The sequence below is a fragment of the Astyanax mexicanus genome, chromosome 12 (genome assembly GCF_023375975.1).
Source record: "Astyanax mexicanus isolate ESR-SI-001 chromosome 12, AstMex3_surface, whole genome shotgun sequence".
Classification (NCBI taxonomy): domain Eukaryota; kingdom Metazoa; phylum Chordata; class Actinopteri; order Characiformes; family Acestrorhamphidae; genus Astyanax; species Astyanax mexicanus.
Genome location: NC_064419.1, coordinates 39406924 through 39422658, shown reverse-complemented (window position 1 = coordinate 39422658; position 15735 = coordinate 39406924). Strand labels below are relative to the sequence as shown.

The following is a 15735-nucleotide window of genomic DNA, read 5'->3' as shown; positions in this document are numbered from 1 at the left end:
TTTAACTGTATCTACACTTAAATGAGAGGAGGCTGACATATTACATAACAGTCTTATTCAGTGAGCAAACAATGCAGAACCTAGAGACGGGTAACAACAGAGTAATTATACTCAGCATTAAGCAGACTTCTATTCTTATTCACACAGTGCTGTACAATTAAAAGGAGGTTCTAGTACCCTGTTGGGCTCCTCTAGTCTGGATACAATATGAAAAACGGTTGAGCATGGAGAAACACAGGTTCCGTGTGACATGCTGTAACACTTTTGAGAACTGATGTTAGAGTTGGGCCTGTAGATCCTGCACACTCATAAGTCTGTGAAACTGGCATCCCAGCTGGTCCCACAAATGCTTCAATGGGGGGAAAATCTGGTTAGCATGCCAAGAAAATGTTACAATCTTTGCTGTGTTTGGACGAACATTATCCTGTAAAAAAATCATCTCTAGTGTCTCTCATATCACCAATAGAGATGAGTGACTTTCATGTACAATGGCTTTCCATATCATTTTAATATGTCACTTGATAGCAAAGGCAGGATACTCCATACTCAAACGACCATCTGATCGCAAATAGAACCTGGATTTGTTGGTAAAGACTGCACAGTTCCAGTCTGTAGCAGTCCAGATTTCTCGCTCACAACACCACTGCAACCAAATGTGATAAAATAATTATCCTGCTTCTCTCAGTCCAATGATACACTGACTCACAAAGTCTCACAACTGGGCAAAATGTCTTAGAGTGGAATTTAGAGGCATACCTAGCAGCAGGCCCGTCGCGATGGGGCAGGCAAGCTGGCCTGGGGCCCCCAGACAACAACAGGTTAAGAATTAAATGCAGCGACAAACTGTGTGAGCCCCCCTTTACATTCTCAAAGTCAATGAGCAATGACACTGTTCTCAGAATCCCCCTCAAGGGGGCCCCTCCCACCAGCTGCTGAAGGCAGGCAGACACTGTCCTGGCAGATAGCCAAGTTTTAGACGCCGGCAAATATGAAACTTAACCATGAAGCGAATTTATCCATCAGGAAGCCAAAAGAGAAAACAAAAGAAGGAAGAGGAACACAAAAAAACACAAGACAGTGGTAAGTGATGATTTACACTGGATAAATTAGGCCTACCTGTACAAATGGTGTAATTTAGCAGCAGGTAGGCTAAAAACAATATATACGTCCCGGGTAATGTTTATGTTAGCTAGCTAGCTACGTGCCTGGCAGTCAAAGCTAGGAATAAGTTAGCTAACCAATTAGGTTAGAGGTTAGTGCAGTATACAGGCTCGAACCGGCTGATAATATAGCTCCATAATGTAATATATTATATTAACAGGAAAACACAGGTCTGTTCCAGATTCACTGCTTATTGTATTTCAGCCTACCATTCTTATCTTCAGTTGAGATTAAGGTGGCGTAGCTTCTCTGAGGTGCTAGCTAGCTATTCTAATCTATGTACCAAATGGTGAGTACGTGTCTAGTAGTATCCATGCATGCACTATGCCAGCTGTTCACTGTCTTTAAAGCATCAGGTGCATCTGTCTAATTCTCAAACAACAGCATACTTAAATCTGCTATGTTCAGCTACAAGTAGTAAATTTGTAAAGTAGTTAGTTTGAGGTGTTTAGCATTGGTAGCTATATCAATGCAGCTGGGATCCATCTAAATATCAAAATCAGAAAAAATATTGTAATGCTATCTCTAGATATTTTGCACACAATGGCCTTAAAGGTTATTCTTTTATTTATGTTGGATTTTAAAAAAGACTATGCAACTTGCACTATAGGTTGTTTGTGAAGAATGTGTTCTTTTTTGCATATGGGAGTGTTTTGTTTCAGCTGTTCAAATTTACCTTGTGTGTATTTATACTTACTATGCAATTTGCACTTTATTTTTTATAATTGTTGTTATGGGATACTATTGCTGTGTTTTTACATAAAGTGTGTTGGACCTAAACTGTGTGTATATGCTGTGGTTCTTGAAGGTGGACCGCGGCCAGATATGTTTTTTTTTTGGCCGGAGGGGGGTTTGGGCATGAGATTTCTGGTGTGGAGGTTGGGGGGGCCCCGGTTGGTGTCTAAATACCTAGAAACGGCCCTGCCTAGCAGTCAATGATGAGGTACACTACCCAAAAAAGCCTCAGTCCACTTGTAGCAAGATTCAGTTTGCAGTGATCCCAGGTGTTTCATTTATTTGATCAGTAAATGTATATGAATGAGGAATAATAAATGCTTAGATAACGTTCAACAAGATTTTTAATAACATTTTAAAATGCTGTTATTTGCTTCAGAACAAAATATACTGATTATCTTTTTTTTTCAGAGGGCCTGAGGGGGAAAACTGATCTGCTTTTACTGGCTGACATATAGAACTACAGTGAGCTCTCAAAACCTGCATATTACAGCATCATTTTAGTACTGTAACAAAATCATTGTAATGTCTTACCAGATAGTGCTGTTGCCCTCTCATTTCGTCCCATCAGCACAATATGCTGTTAGCAAGCTGAAGCAATTGTAGCTGAGTTAGCTTTTTGCTTTGCCCTTACTCTCTTCCCCATGTTTGGCTTTCCTGAGTTTTACTGCTAATAATAAAATTAAGTATCTTCTCCTTTAATGTGATTCGGGGTCAATTTGACAGTCAGCGGATGTGTTCCAGTTTGTTTTAAGGAAGAGGATTTTGCAAAGAACAGATGGTAAAAGATAGCAGCAACTAACTTTACCCTTCAGCTTCACCATCATCAGGTTTGAGCTCACCTTCTGTTGTTACTGATACAGAAAAATCCATAGCCACAAGGCCATACTCCTGAAACTAGAGTCTGTTTGTAATGTGTTGCTCTCTAGTATCAACAACACCATATTCTCACTAAGTCTCACTAATTCTCATGTACTTGAAGAGGAAATTAAAAAACCCTCTTATTATAAATAGACTAACATGTTCTGCCGCAATTTATATATAATTTATTAGTAAAAAGGCACATTACCATAGCAACATTTTCAATAGCTAGTAATAATGCTAATTAAACATATCTTTAATATAGTTTTCACTAGAAGTAATGAAATATTTCAGATATGATGTCTAAAATGAATATAATGGATTGTAAAAAGAATTAGACATCTCTGGAACCATAACTGTTACCAGTAAAAATTTAATTAAAGATAAGAGTGGGTGAGTTAGGCTGAACGACTTGCTGCACAAATCCTCTTTTTGACGAATGTAAGAGAAAATTTAATAGTTTTCAGCATTCATTAAAACAATATTGATCTCTGACATCAGAATTGATTTATCTACATTGATTTAACATTGTGCTTCGTATTAATCTTTAGTTATATTAAGTATGCAACCTTCAAACGAATGTTGATTCAACGTTAGAACTTCAAAACGTACTGATGTTGTTTAAATAATGTTTTTCCATCATTCACCAATATCAAAATATGTAATGCCACCAAAATCAGTCTACTTTATCTTATTTTCAGTTGGAATATCGCAAACTTTTGCATACAAACAGAGCAAACACGCTAAACTGAAGCACTACAGAAAGCTGAGAACTACAAATCTCTGCCTGCCTAAGCTTTCTGCAGTCACACATCTCGCATCTTGAGAAAGAGAGTGTGTGTGTGTGTGTGTGTGAGAGAGAGAGAGAAAGCTAGAGAGAGTGAGAGAGAAATAGATCATGAGCATGTGTGTGAGAGAGTAAAATATAGAAAGAGAGAGGGAGCAAGAGAATGTTTGTGAGAGAGAGATAGAGAAAGAGAGAGAGAGATAGAGTGAGTGTGTGTGTCAGAGAGAGAGAGAGAGCAAGATAGTGTGTAAGAAACAGAGAGAGTAAGTGTATTTGTGTGTGTGAGAGAGAGAGTGTGTGTGTGTGTGTGAGAGAGAGAGAGAGAGAGAGAGCAAGAGAGAGTGAGATAGTGTGTAAGAAACAGTGTGTGTGTGTGTGTGTGTGAGAGAGAGAGAGTTATGTTAAATTTATTAAATTTAAATTATTAAATTTATTTAATTTATTTAATAAATTTATTTATTTATTTATTTAAATTAATTATTTAATTATTAAATTAAATTTATTAAATTTAAATTTAAATTTATTAAATTCTTATGTTAAATTTTGTCAGGAATATATATATATATTTGTTAATCACAGCTTTGGCAATACAAATGTGAAAATTTGTCATGCTAATAAAGCAACTTTGAATTTGAATTTGAGAGTGTGTGAGAGAGAGAGAGCAAGAGAGAGTGAGATAGTGTGTAAGAAACAGAGAGTGTGTGTGTGTGTGTGTGAGAGAGAGAGAGACAGAGAGAGAGAGAGAGAGAGAGAGAGAGAGAGCGGTAGGGCAGGTTACTGGGCTCATTGCGGCTCAGGCTGAGGAGCTCTCTCGCCGCTAGCTCCAACGTCTTTTGGAGCCAAGATGGCCGCCGCCCGGTGCCCAGTTTCCCCTGCATGTTCCTCTAGCGCTCCCCAAGCGGACCAACGTCAGCGCTCCAGCGGAGAGGAGACAACACTTTATCTTCTCTGAGTCACCCGCGAGCTCCACTCGCCGCACACAGGGGGGCTCGGGCTCACAGGCTAAGGAACAGGGGGGTAAGGAGAGAGGTAGGAGCGCTCCATCCAGCACCTGGCGCATGTGGACAGCGGCCACTGCAGTGAAGCTAAATGGCGGAGAGGGGCGGCAGAGGAGAGGGAACGGACCAAAATAACCACCCAGCGTTCCGCACAGGGGGGCAAGACGAGCACAGGTTTGCCGCCTAGCCACAGGATCTGTTACAGAGCGACAATGGGGGACAAGGTCTCTGTCAGATTTAGCTTGTAGGTTAGCTAAGCTGCTGTTTTTTATTTGGAAGAAGATTTGGAATTGGACTCGTTGCTAGGTAACCGTAACTTGGCTGGCTAACGGGCGCGGATGGAGATGGGTACGTTACACTGAGGGTGATTTGAATTTTGTAACTACTTAGCCAGGTTAGCTAGCGTAACGTTACGTTTCTGACAGAAATAGTGTGTGACAGGGTTTTGCTTAGGTGTTTTGTCCATTTTTTGTCGTTTTTATGTTTATAAAACACTCTCATTTCGGTTTAAACAGTAAAAATAGAGCTGTGAGGGTTTTTTTTAACACGGGGCGACCCAAACCCCAGTGGTTCTAATTAACGGGCGCGGATGGAGACAGATATTATATATATGTTAGCTGTTACATTGAGTGTGTGGTTTGAATTTGGTAGTTTAACGGTTGCGGATGGAGATAAATATAAAGCTAAAGCTAGTTAGATTAGCCTTAGCTACCTTCTGCCCAGTTTAACGATACTTGGCGAGCTGTAAAGCATACATTGTGCGTGTCAGCAGTGTTGCTGAGGTGTTTGGTTTATTTTTTAATCGTTTTTATGTTCGTAAAACAGTGTCAGTCCAGTTTGAACAGTAAAAATAGAGTGTGAACGGATTAAACACGGGGCGACACGAACCCCAACCGATAGTGGTTCTCATTAACGGGCTCGGCTGGATACAGATAGCTAGGTAACGCTAGAAATTAGCTGTACATTACATCTCGCGACAGAGTTTTTGTGTCAGCAGCAGTGTTGCTGAGGTGTTTTTTTTTTTTTTTTTTTTTTTAATCGTTTTTGCGTTCTCACCACAGCCTCACTTCAGTTTGAGCAGTGAATATAGAGCTGTGAACGAATTAAACACCGGGCGACCCGAACCCCAACCGACAGTGGTTCTCATTAGCGGCTGGGAATGGATGGATTTCTCCCTGTTGCTCTGCACTGTTGAAGAAGGCTGTGCGTGACGAGAAACTGCGGCTCCAGATCTCAAAGACTGGATCGATACTCATTTCCCAGAGTCTTTTTATTTATTTATTTTATTATATAAATAATATTTTCAGTTCAGGTTGAAACGTTATAGCTAGCTGTCCCCTAGGTTAACCCTTTGAGGTGCGCTCGAGCTTCGTTGGCAGTGCGAGGAGAATCTATAGCTACCAATGAGAGGCAGGTAGGTTGGCTAAGAAAAAGGCTCACAATTAGCATTTCGTGTACTGAAGCGCCGGTAACGTTGCGTCCTGAGGGCAGAACCGTTTGGCATGAGCAGAATTAGCTAACGTTACCAGCGAGAAGAGAGACTGCGTCGCTCGCCGCAGAGCCCGACTATGCAGCACGCTGAAGCAGAGAGAGCAAGAAGGCAAGAGAGAGAGAAATTTATGGCGACAGGTAACGTTAAACTGTAGGGAAGATACAGAGAAAGACTGTGCTTAGCAAGAAGAGACAATGAGTGCCCGTGTATGTGGTCAATTTGGCGCAATGCACTGGGCGTGGGAATCAAGATGATTACTGTCAGTAACGGTCCACGTTTTGCTTTCAAGACGTGAATGAAAAAGCTTAGTGTTCATGGCCTGAATGGGTGATTGAGAAGAGGAATATGAGGGAGAGAAGAGACCAGAGAGTTCAGCAAAAGCTGGGGTTCTCCCCCATGACTTCCTCCCCGCAGCCAATTTAGTACTGCGGTGGAATTAAAGCTTCAACTTTTTTTCTTCTCCTTCTTCTTTATCCCCCTCTTTCACCTCATCGGCCGCCTCTCTGGGGAATGGCTCAGCAAGAAAATGTCTCCCAACCACTTCTCCCCGGAATGAGTCATGAATGCACTATAGCGGAGAAGCATCTTCAGTGCTGCGACATTTGACGTTCAGCTCCATGCTGGAGAAGGGGGAAAAGAAGAAAAATCAGAATGCGCTGGAGAAGCACGCCAAGATGATTCCACGCCTATGTATTTCATCCTACCCCATCACCATCTGCTTTTCATGATTGTTTGCTTGCATAGCTATTTGCAGTATTTCCCCCCATACTTTTGACACATTGGGAACTATGAGTTTGAGGGACCTATGACTGCACTGTGGTTTTTGTGTCACAGGTGGAAAAAATGTGGGAAAATAGATGATTTTTTTTTCTTTTCTTGCCACTGTAAAATTGTTTAATTCCTGAGGGACAATGTGCTTTATTTTGACAAGGTCCTTCTCAGAACAGCCACATGGTGAAATTGACATGAGACTGAGAATTTGCTGACTCAAGCTCTTCTTTCCATCTGGGAATTGTCAGTGGAAATTTGTGTCATGGATTATCAAAAGAACTCAGTAGTCTGACTCAAACAGTTGTGCTAGTCTTTTAGTAATTCCACTGGGAGAGTATAAAACAGTGCCAATAGTGCTGGTTCACCTCCAACAGCTCTCACTAAGACTTCTCTCTCCCCCCCACCTACATCACGTGGGGGGGAGAGCTCCCACATTTGGGGTGACCCTGTGACTTCCCCAATTGCCTGATCTCCCCTTCTGCCAGTCCAGGAAGGTTCCTTGAACCATGGACGGGGGCCAGGGCAGCAGCCCGGAAAGCCCAAACCGGGCGGTGGAGTACCTGCTGGAGCTCAACAACATCATTGAGAGCCAGCAGAAGCTGCTGGAGACACAGCGGCGGCGCATCGAAGAGCTGGAGGTGCAGCTGGACCGCCTCAGCCAGGAGAACAAGGACCTGCGAGTAGATCGTCAGCCCTGTCCACCTCCACCGCCTCCTCCACTGTCCAATTCAGCCTCCAGCCAAACTCACAGCCATCACCATATCCCCAGCCAAACCCACAGCCAGCATCCCCAGCCGGTACCCGCATCAGCCACTGTCTACCCCATCCAGAGCCACAACAGTGGTCCTGTCCACAACCCTATCCCTGTACCAGCCCCTCCGCCCCCTCCTCCGCCCATCCCTCCCAGAGACCGCCGTCCTAATGCCAATGTCAACACAAACGTCAATGCGCACACCCGCCTCAGCCGCGGCCTGTCCACTGGCTCCAACCCCACAGAGAGAGACCGGGAGAAGGAGAGAGATAGAGAGCGAGAAAGAGATGGTTCCAGCACCAGCACGGCCACCACTCTGCAGAGACAGTGAGTACAACTTCTGCAGGCTATTCTGCTGCATAGCTGTGGATATTTGCATAGCCAGTGTGTCTACAGATCCTACCTATTTGGATGAGTGTTAGGATGACTGGGCCAAACCTCACTGGAGGCTAGGAAAGTGTGTCTGTGTGTTTGTGTTTGTGTGATTTTAAAGTGCTTACCATAGTGTTATGTAACAAGCATATTTTTAACACATACTGTATGCATATGTACACTGCCGCTTTCTATGTGTGATTTTTTTGCGTTTAGAAGAGCACACATAATTATCACATCAAACAAGAAGCTCTTTTTTATACATATTAGGTTTTAAACTGTTAATAAACACATTACAAATCTTAATTTTGAGCTACTTTCATGCTCAACCCCATGAGGCCCACAATATTCACAAGGGACCCACTAGTGCCTTGTGCTAGTCTAAATTAGTCACTGCTAGATTTCTCCAACTGTCCATCTCTTAAAGCTCATAAAATCGGGTGCAACAGTCTGTCACAACACAGCTCTTTCCGGCACAGCGCACAAGCAGCTGGCCACGCTGAAGACCCTGGCGATTACATAAGCTCAGCAAAGCTCACCTGTGTCCACATCTGAATAAAGGCACATATTGCTGCAGGGTAGTGCTGTATGATAACGAGGGAACAGTGGAGTTTGGAAGAACAGGATCCACAGATGAGGTCATGTTAGGTTGTTGATGAGTTAAAATATTTAGTCTAAGAAGTCTAAAGGTACCTCTTATCAGAACATAAATAATCAGTAGTCTCTTCCCGCCATTCAGTAAACGTTGTCTTTGTCTTCAGTTTATGCACTTCCCTAAAGCTGTGTGAGATTGTAAATAACTTTTTCAATCAATTCCCACACTGGTTTACTTCATGATTGATATCAAAAATCTCTACTGGCAAAGTATTTCTTAGGTTTGATCCATTTCTGGGCAACCAAACTGGAAAGCTAAGCCTCAGAGGAAACGTTAATTAGTGTTTCACAAATGATCAAATGTACTTTCCTGCTTTGAGAGAGTTTCTCTTGACTTATGTGTCCTGACCTTGAAATTGTTCAACTGTAGCAGTTTATTGAGACATGTATCAGATCAAAACAGACCACTGAAGTTGGCCTCAGGCCAATATAAGGAAATCTGTGAGTAAACTGAATTTCTGAACAGTAGAAAAAGCACAACTTATACTTCCAACTGCAGATGGCAGCTCACTTATGAAATAGCATATAATATGTATTATCTGCATGACTGCATGCATTGTGACCCCTGTACTGTGGGTACAAAACATTGCACCTTTGCACCGTTGATGTAGTCTTTTAAAAGTTGTCTGGCCCATGCAGGCATTCCTGAGCGTTGTCCATCATTCTTGACCACCACAGACTCCTTGGTCAACAGACGAAGCTTCAAGTCTGTCAATATCTCCCTTTCAGCATGTGCTGTGTCAACACTCTCTCTTAATAGATCCAGAGAGAGAAATAGAGAGAGAAACTCTTGCCAGAAAACACTGGTGCTTTCAGGTCTTCAACAGCTAGCCGTTCAGTTGTAAATCAGGGTTAAGGAACGATCTCCACCTGACCACTGCAGCCAGTAGTGTCTGTGTGATTTGTGCCTTTTGGGATGTATTTTGAATGCAAATTGTTAGAGTCTAAGGGGAAAAGCTGAGGCTTTGCCATTTGAATGAGTGGAAAGGACTGTGGGGCCATTTTGTGAGGAGATTGGTTTGGTATGTAGGACGACAGTGGTTGTGTAGGAGAGAGTTTGTGATTAATATGCAGCTCAGTGTCAGATTGTGGATCGGGCCTGTGTGGGAGAGAAGAGCACAGAGGCAGAGTGGGAAAGAGACACAGTGAGAGAGAGAGAGAGAGAGAGAGAGAGAGAGAGAATGCAAGTGTGTAAGAGAATGCCAGAAAGGTCAAGGGAAATAAAAAGAGCAGTTTATTCAACCTAAACACCCTCTTCTTGCTCTTTTACTCTTTTTTAGATTAGGAGTAGGCAAATGTGTACAGTTTGCACAAATAAATGAAAGGCTTTCCTCCATGTTGGCAAATGCGATGTTTTTTCATACATATCTGAATGAAATCATATGGACAGGTGTTCTGTTTTTCATGTCTGACCTTATGAAAATAACAGTTTTACAGCATTTCTGTTCATTCATAGCACTTAACCTTGTTGACAGCTTCATTGCTGAGATACTTACCATGCATCTATTTTTCACTGCTTCTTACCGGTATAAACTAATGGAGTAGTCACTTAAGATTTCAAGAAATCCAAACGTTTTAGGAATGGACAAACACATTCTGGAGTCTAATGTCTATTTGTATGTTTTTTGTGTAATTATTCAATAGCATGTCTTAAGGAACTTGTGTTTAATAATGCATGTTTTGTGCATTAGAAAAATCTAACAAGATAAAATCCTAACACAAGAGTTTAGAGCTGGGCAAAGTGGAAGAAGCATGACTGCACTAAAACTAAATATTTTACTGAAATTCTTTGGTAATCATACATACAGACTTATTTCCTTTTAGCAGAATGTGGCGTTTTTGAATAATGAAACACCATTTGCAGGAATTGTATTTATGGTGAGTTTTTAATATTGGCAAAGCGGCTGCCTACTGAGAATTGTCATTGGCTGCTCAAACATAGCACAGCTGCAGTTCACAGTCATTATTCGTCCCAGCGTACCGATTTGTTTTATGGACTAGTCTGAACTAAGAACTAAGATTTTGACACTTTTTTTTTTAATAGCTCTCGAATGACACGTTAAAAGAAAAAATTTCAAATTTTGTGAAGTGGGATAATGCTTGCTGTTTCCAGGATCCAAGCACAGTATGCCATTGTGAAGCCAGTAGAATTCAAATGATGGGCAAAGTTTTTGTACACATTGGCTATTTGATATTGGTTTATTAAGCAAAATTTCAAAGAAAAATGAAAGTGAAGTACCTACAACATGACTTGTAGTTACATAGTTGTTCAGCTTCAATTTAAAATTCAAAATTAAAATTCACCAACATGTTTTTAGGAAAAGCCCTAACATAAAGTCTGTCAGATTCATAATGTGTTTTTAAAGTGCAGAACTCTTAACAGCTCAGGAGTTTAAGAGGTTAAAAATAAATGGCGAGTAAGTCCCAGTGTTTTTATCTTGACGGACTGCCTATTTTTGTTCTGCATCACTGTCTTTAAATGTGACACCAAATTGACACTGTTAAGAAAAATAATTACTGTTTTTGAGCTTACTGTAGTCATATTCATGCTCTTTAAAATACTTGCTGTAATTGTCTGTTGGCACAGAGAGACTGTGGCCCATCAATGATAAAACATTTGCACTTGACGGTCTATTTTGCTAAAACAGTGACAGATATTATTATTAACCAGCTTTAATTCCATTGGTTTGTGACCCTGTGTGATGCTGCAAAGCAGTTATGTCTGATGATCAATGACTATTGATGATGATGATCAATGGCTGGTAGGAATTGTAGTAGATAGGGTTTTGGTTTACACTATGGTATGGGTGGAAAAACAAATACATTTTACAATTAATATATTTATATATTATTATATATTTAAATAGAAATAAGGTTGTATGCATGAAGTTGTCTTTTAGTTTCCTGCCCTGCAGGTTAAAATAAACACTGTCAACATTAAATGGCAGTTTTAGCAAAAGGCTTAGCTACATTTTACAGAGTACTAAAGTTTCCTGATGCAACTCATTTGGTTTCCTGTACCATGTATTCTCTCTGTGATTCCATGAAACAAACCATGATGCCTGTACTATGACGGTTCGTTAAGGATATCTGTATCATTACACCCATAGAAGTAGCTTATCTTACAAACATATCTGTGTAGGCTAAGAAAGTTTGCACCTGCTTGTCTGCAAATCCTACATAAGACTTTCTTCTAGTGTAATTCCCTATTCTTGACTGATCCCAGCAGCTCACTGCTAAATGAAAACACTTTGGACAGGTCCAGGCACACAGAGAATCGGTTGGATAGGCTGCAGTACTTTGCACAGATTGAAGTCTTTTTGCTAGAGCTGTGCATCATCAACTAGTCAGACACAAAAGATGTGAAACCCTGGCTCATGCTGTGCGCTGGTGTGCTCAGCATCTGTTGCACTGGCTGCAGCATCACTAGCTTTAGCATTAGCAGGTAACAAAGAAAGGCGAATGGCCATAACAGGACTGAGATCTATGTGCTCAGTCAGGTGGATGTAAAGAATGGTTTGATGTGCCTCAGAGAAGACAAATGCTTTTTTTTTTAGTGTACTAAATATGTCATTGATTTTGTTTCTGCACTTTTTGATCTTCAGTGCTTCTCCTCCTAAGTCATGTACCCCCTTTTCCCTTTCTTCATCTTCAATCCCTCCAACTGTCTGAGCAGATGGTACAACACCATGCAATCCTTTTCCTCATTTGCATTTGACTCATAGGGGACATGTACATCATCCACACGTCTTTTTATTATTTTTTTTTAGGTGTTAAGAATAACAACATAATAAACCATGACAATAATAATGGTATACTTTTATAATATTTTGTGAGAAGAGTATTTAGTATTTTTTAGTATTTTTTATTTTTGGGCTTAAATAAAGCCTCTACCTTAATAATATAAAAATCACATTCCAAATATGTAACACACAAAAAAAGTGATAAAAAAAATTAATCAAATGATCTTTTAAACATCGTTTATAATGTTTTACAGATTAAAATGTTTTTGCCGAATGGTTAAACTCATTCCACAGTTTTGTACCCCTATATCTTATTGAAAATTTACCTCTACAAGAGAGACATTTAGGAAGATGAAGATCTAAAGACTGGCGAGTTGAATATTTATGAATCTCTGCATTTGTAATGAAGTAATTTTTGAATTGCTCTGGGATATTTTCATGATTTGAATACATTTTATAAATAAAAATACATATTTGAAATATATTAATATTGTAAATTGGGAGAATTTGAAGTTTCTGAAATAGAGGAGCAGATGGCGTACATACATTTGATCGTGTTGCAATATTAAGACTAGCAGAATATGTACTCCCCCAAACTATATTACAATATGAAAGATACAGATAAATAAGACTATAGTAAAGAGTGAGAGACATTTTGTGTTAACCAGATAACTAACCTCCTTATTATACCTGTAGATGTATTTATTTTTCTACTAACCCAGTCTATTTGCTCTTTCCAAATCAAATTTTCATCAATAATGATTCCCAAAAACTTTGAATTTGGCACCCTGGCACTTTAGACAACACAAAATCTATTGTGTTTTTTGATATGCTTTTTACCACTAAAAATAATGTAGTTAGACTTTTTTATATTTAAGACAAGTTTGTTTAATTTAAACCAGGTTGCGTAAGCAGCTTAACTAGTATTTGCGTCCTTAATTAATGAATTAAAATTTAAATGCCAATTTATTAGAGTTGCATCATCTGCAAATATTATTGGGGAAAAATATGAAATATTATGTAAATCATTAATATAAATAAGAAATAATAATGGTCCCAGAATAGAACCCTGTGGGACACCACAAAGCAATTCAGCTTTACTAGAGTCGGAGCCATCTACACAAAAAAAATGCTTTTTAGCCAGCAGGTTACCTTTGTTTGCATCTGAAACAAATGGTGTCATTATATTTTTACATCCATCCATTTTTTGACTAGTCAAGTAGTGATGCTGCAGTTGATTCTGGAAGAGGAAGTGCAACTTTTTAGATTTTTTGTACATCACACCTTAGTGTGACTGTGTTATTACCAGTGCACACATTCTGAAGCCTATTGTTTTAACTGCACCATTGCCTGTGCAAATGAGGGAGTGTAACGTTACCGCTGTGTGTGGGAGAGGCCCATGGTAGAATTATTCCTGAGAATAATTAGCATGGACTGTTTTAATTACATTTGTCCACCTGAAGGTGGCAATTAATGTCATGGATAGAAGCCAGTGAATAATATATGGTGTGTCTGAAGAGCTGAGTGATGGAGAAATGATCATAATAAGCCATTAGTGAAACATAAATCAAAGACTTACAAGCCACTCAGATTCATCGTTTGAAGTTCTCCGTACAGTTGATCATATTAGACACAATGTTCATTTTTTCAGAACCATATACAATCGGTTCTCTTATCATGGTAAGACTTGTGATGCATTTAAGAAAAAAAATTAAAAACTAAGCCAAAAAGATGAAAATGGTATTTGGAAAAAATAGAAAGGATTTCATAGGCCCAAGCATTTACTGACCAATGATGGAAGCTACTGTTAATGCTTATGCTACAAAAAGTTTCAGTCCACTCAACGCACAATTCTTGTACAATCTGTTTAGCTGTGTTTGTTCGATTGGGTCATTATTGCTTGTATTGACATTTCTCCCTGCATTTGTCTTTATGTCTGTGTTTGTCTTTTTCGCTTTCTTTCTTTTACTATTCCTCCCTCTCCTTCTCCCTCTCTCTCTCTTACACACTCTCTGTCTTCCTCATCACCCCACATCCTGTTGGATCTATAGGCCAGATGGAGGCTCCAGTAAAAACAGGTCTGTACTCATTCTTTCAATCCTCTTGTTCTTTATTTTTTCCCCTCTCTCTCTCTCTCTCTCGCTCTCTGTGGAAAGCATCTGCAGCCTTCACTTTGCTGAATAAAGATATATGTAGTCCTGCATTGGTCCATGTTAAGATGGACTAGGCCATTACTCCAAGCAGTGTTGCAGTGGCGTATCTTATCTGGGTCAAAATGAATGCATAGGGGACGTGCCATTGATTATAATGACTTATTACCTTTTACACTGGAGTGCCTTCATCTGGACGTGAATAATGAGTGGTCTGGCACGCTAAAGGTCATGGATATTGAGAGATTCCAAGAACCTTGCGCCAGAAGCCTGAAAGACTAGGACTTATGTAACCTATCAAGACACCATCTAAGCGCGTGCGTCATTTATGAGTCTCCCCATTAGCTGTTGCCGTAGCGATCAATGCCCTGTAAGAATGTGTGAGTGTGTATGTGTATATTTGTATGGCCAAGGGCTGCGTTCGCCCTTGCCATTTTGACATGACACATTAGTAATTATACAGCCTTGTGGTGTTGGTGGTGGTAGTGGTGCTGATGGTGGTGGTGGGGGTCTGGATGAAATGTCAGGCAGCATCAGAGATGTTCAAAGGCTGGATGTTTTTTTTTATTTAGTGCGTAATTAATAAACCAATTATACTCCGGTGTAATCCACTAAACTTCTAGAGTCAAGTTTAAGGGGGTATGGTCCCCCTTTACCCCCCCAAAATAAGCCCATGGGAAATACAACTCTGGAAAAAAATAAGAGACCACTTAAAAATGATGAGTTTCTTTGATTTTACCAAATTGAAAACCTCTGCAATATAATCAAAAGGAAGATGGATGATCACAAGCCATTAAAGCAGAGCTGTAGTGTTGTTTCATGTATTTTATTGCTTATGTAAATGTGCTTGTGTTCAAAACTTTAAACATGGGAATGAATCTGACTTAAACTGAATCTAATGCTCAAAAGATTAAACCGTTGTTTTTGGTTGACTATATATAGCTGCTAGTCATTGTTAGGCTTGTATTCACCTGTTGATTGGTACTGTGTCTGTGAGAGTTGGGCAGGATGGTTAGTGTACTATCCTGGTCAATGCAAAAAGTTGAAGGAGACTGATCTTGATATGACTTTGATTGACTTTGATTTGTTGACATTTCCTTGTTGCCAATCGCCAATGTATTTCTCTTGTTAGTGGATGAATAGTAGTTAGGTTTTACAATAAGTTAAAGCAGCACTAGGTAGGATTTCCTTGATTTTTCACTGCAGTGCTCCATTGATGTGTAATAGGAGGAATAGCGGTGCTCTCGTGTCTGTGTCGGA

The 15735-nt window shown here is 40.0% G+C and overlaps 1 protein-coding gene across 1 annotated transcript in view; it reads left to right on the top strand.

Annotated features, from left to right (window-relative positions):
* Positions 1–4288: 4288 nt before the first annotated feature.
* Positions 4289–15735, top strand: part of LOC103033322 (IQ motif and SEC7 domain-containing protein 2) — a 134572-nt gene continuing 123125 nt past the window's right edge. Inside the window, exon 1 of the mRNA XM_022671069.2 lies at positions 4289–7883. Coding sequence (XP_022526790.2) covers positions 7312–7883 — 572 coding nt within the window. The 5' untranslated portion in view covers positions 4289–7311. The remainder of the gene's footprint in view (positions 7884–15735) is intronic.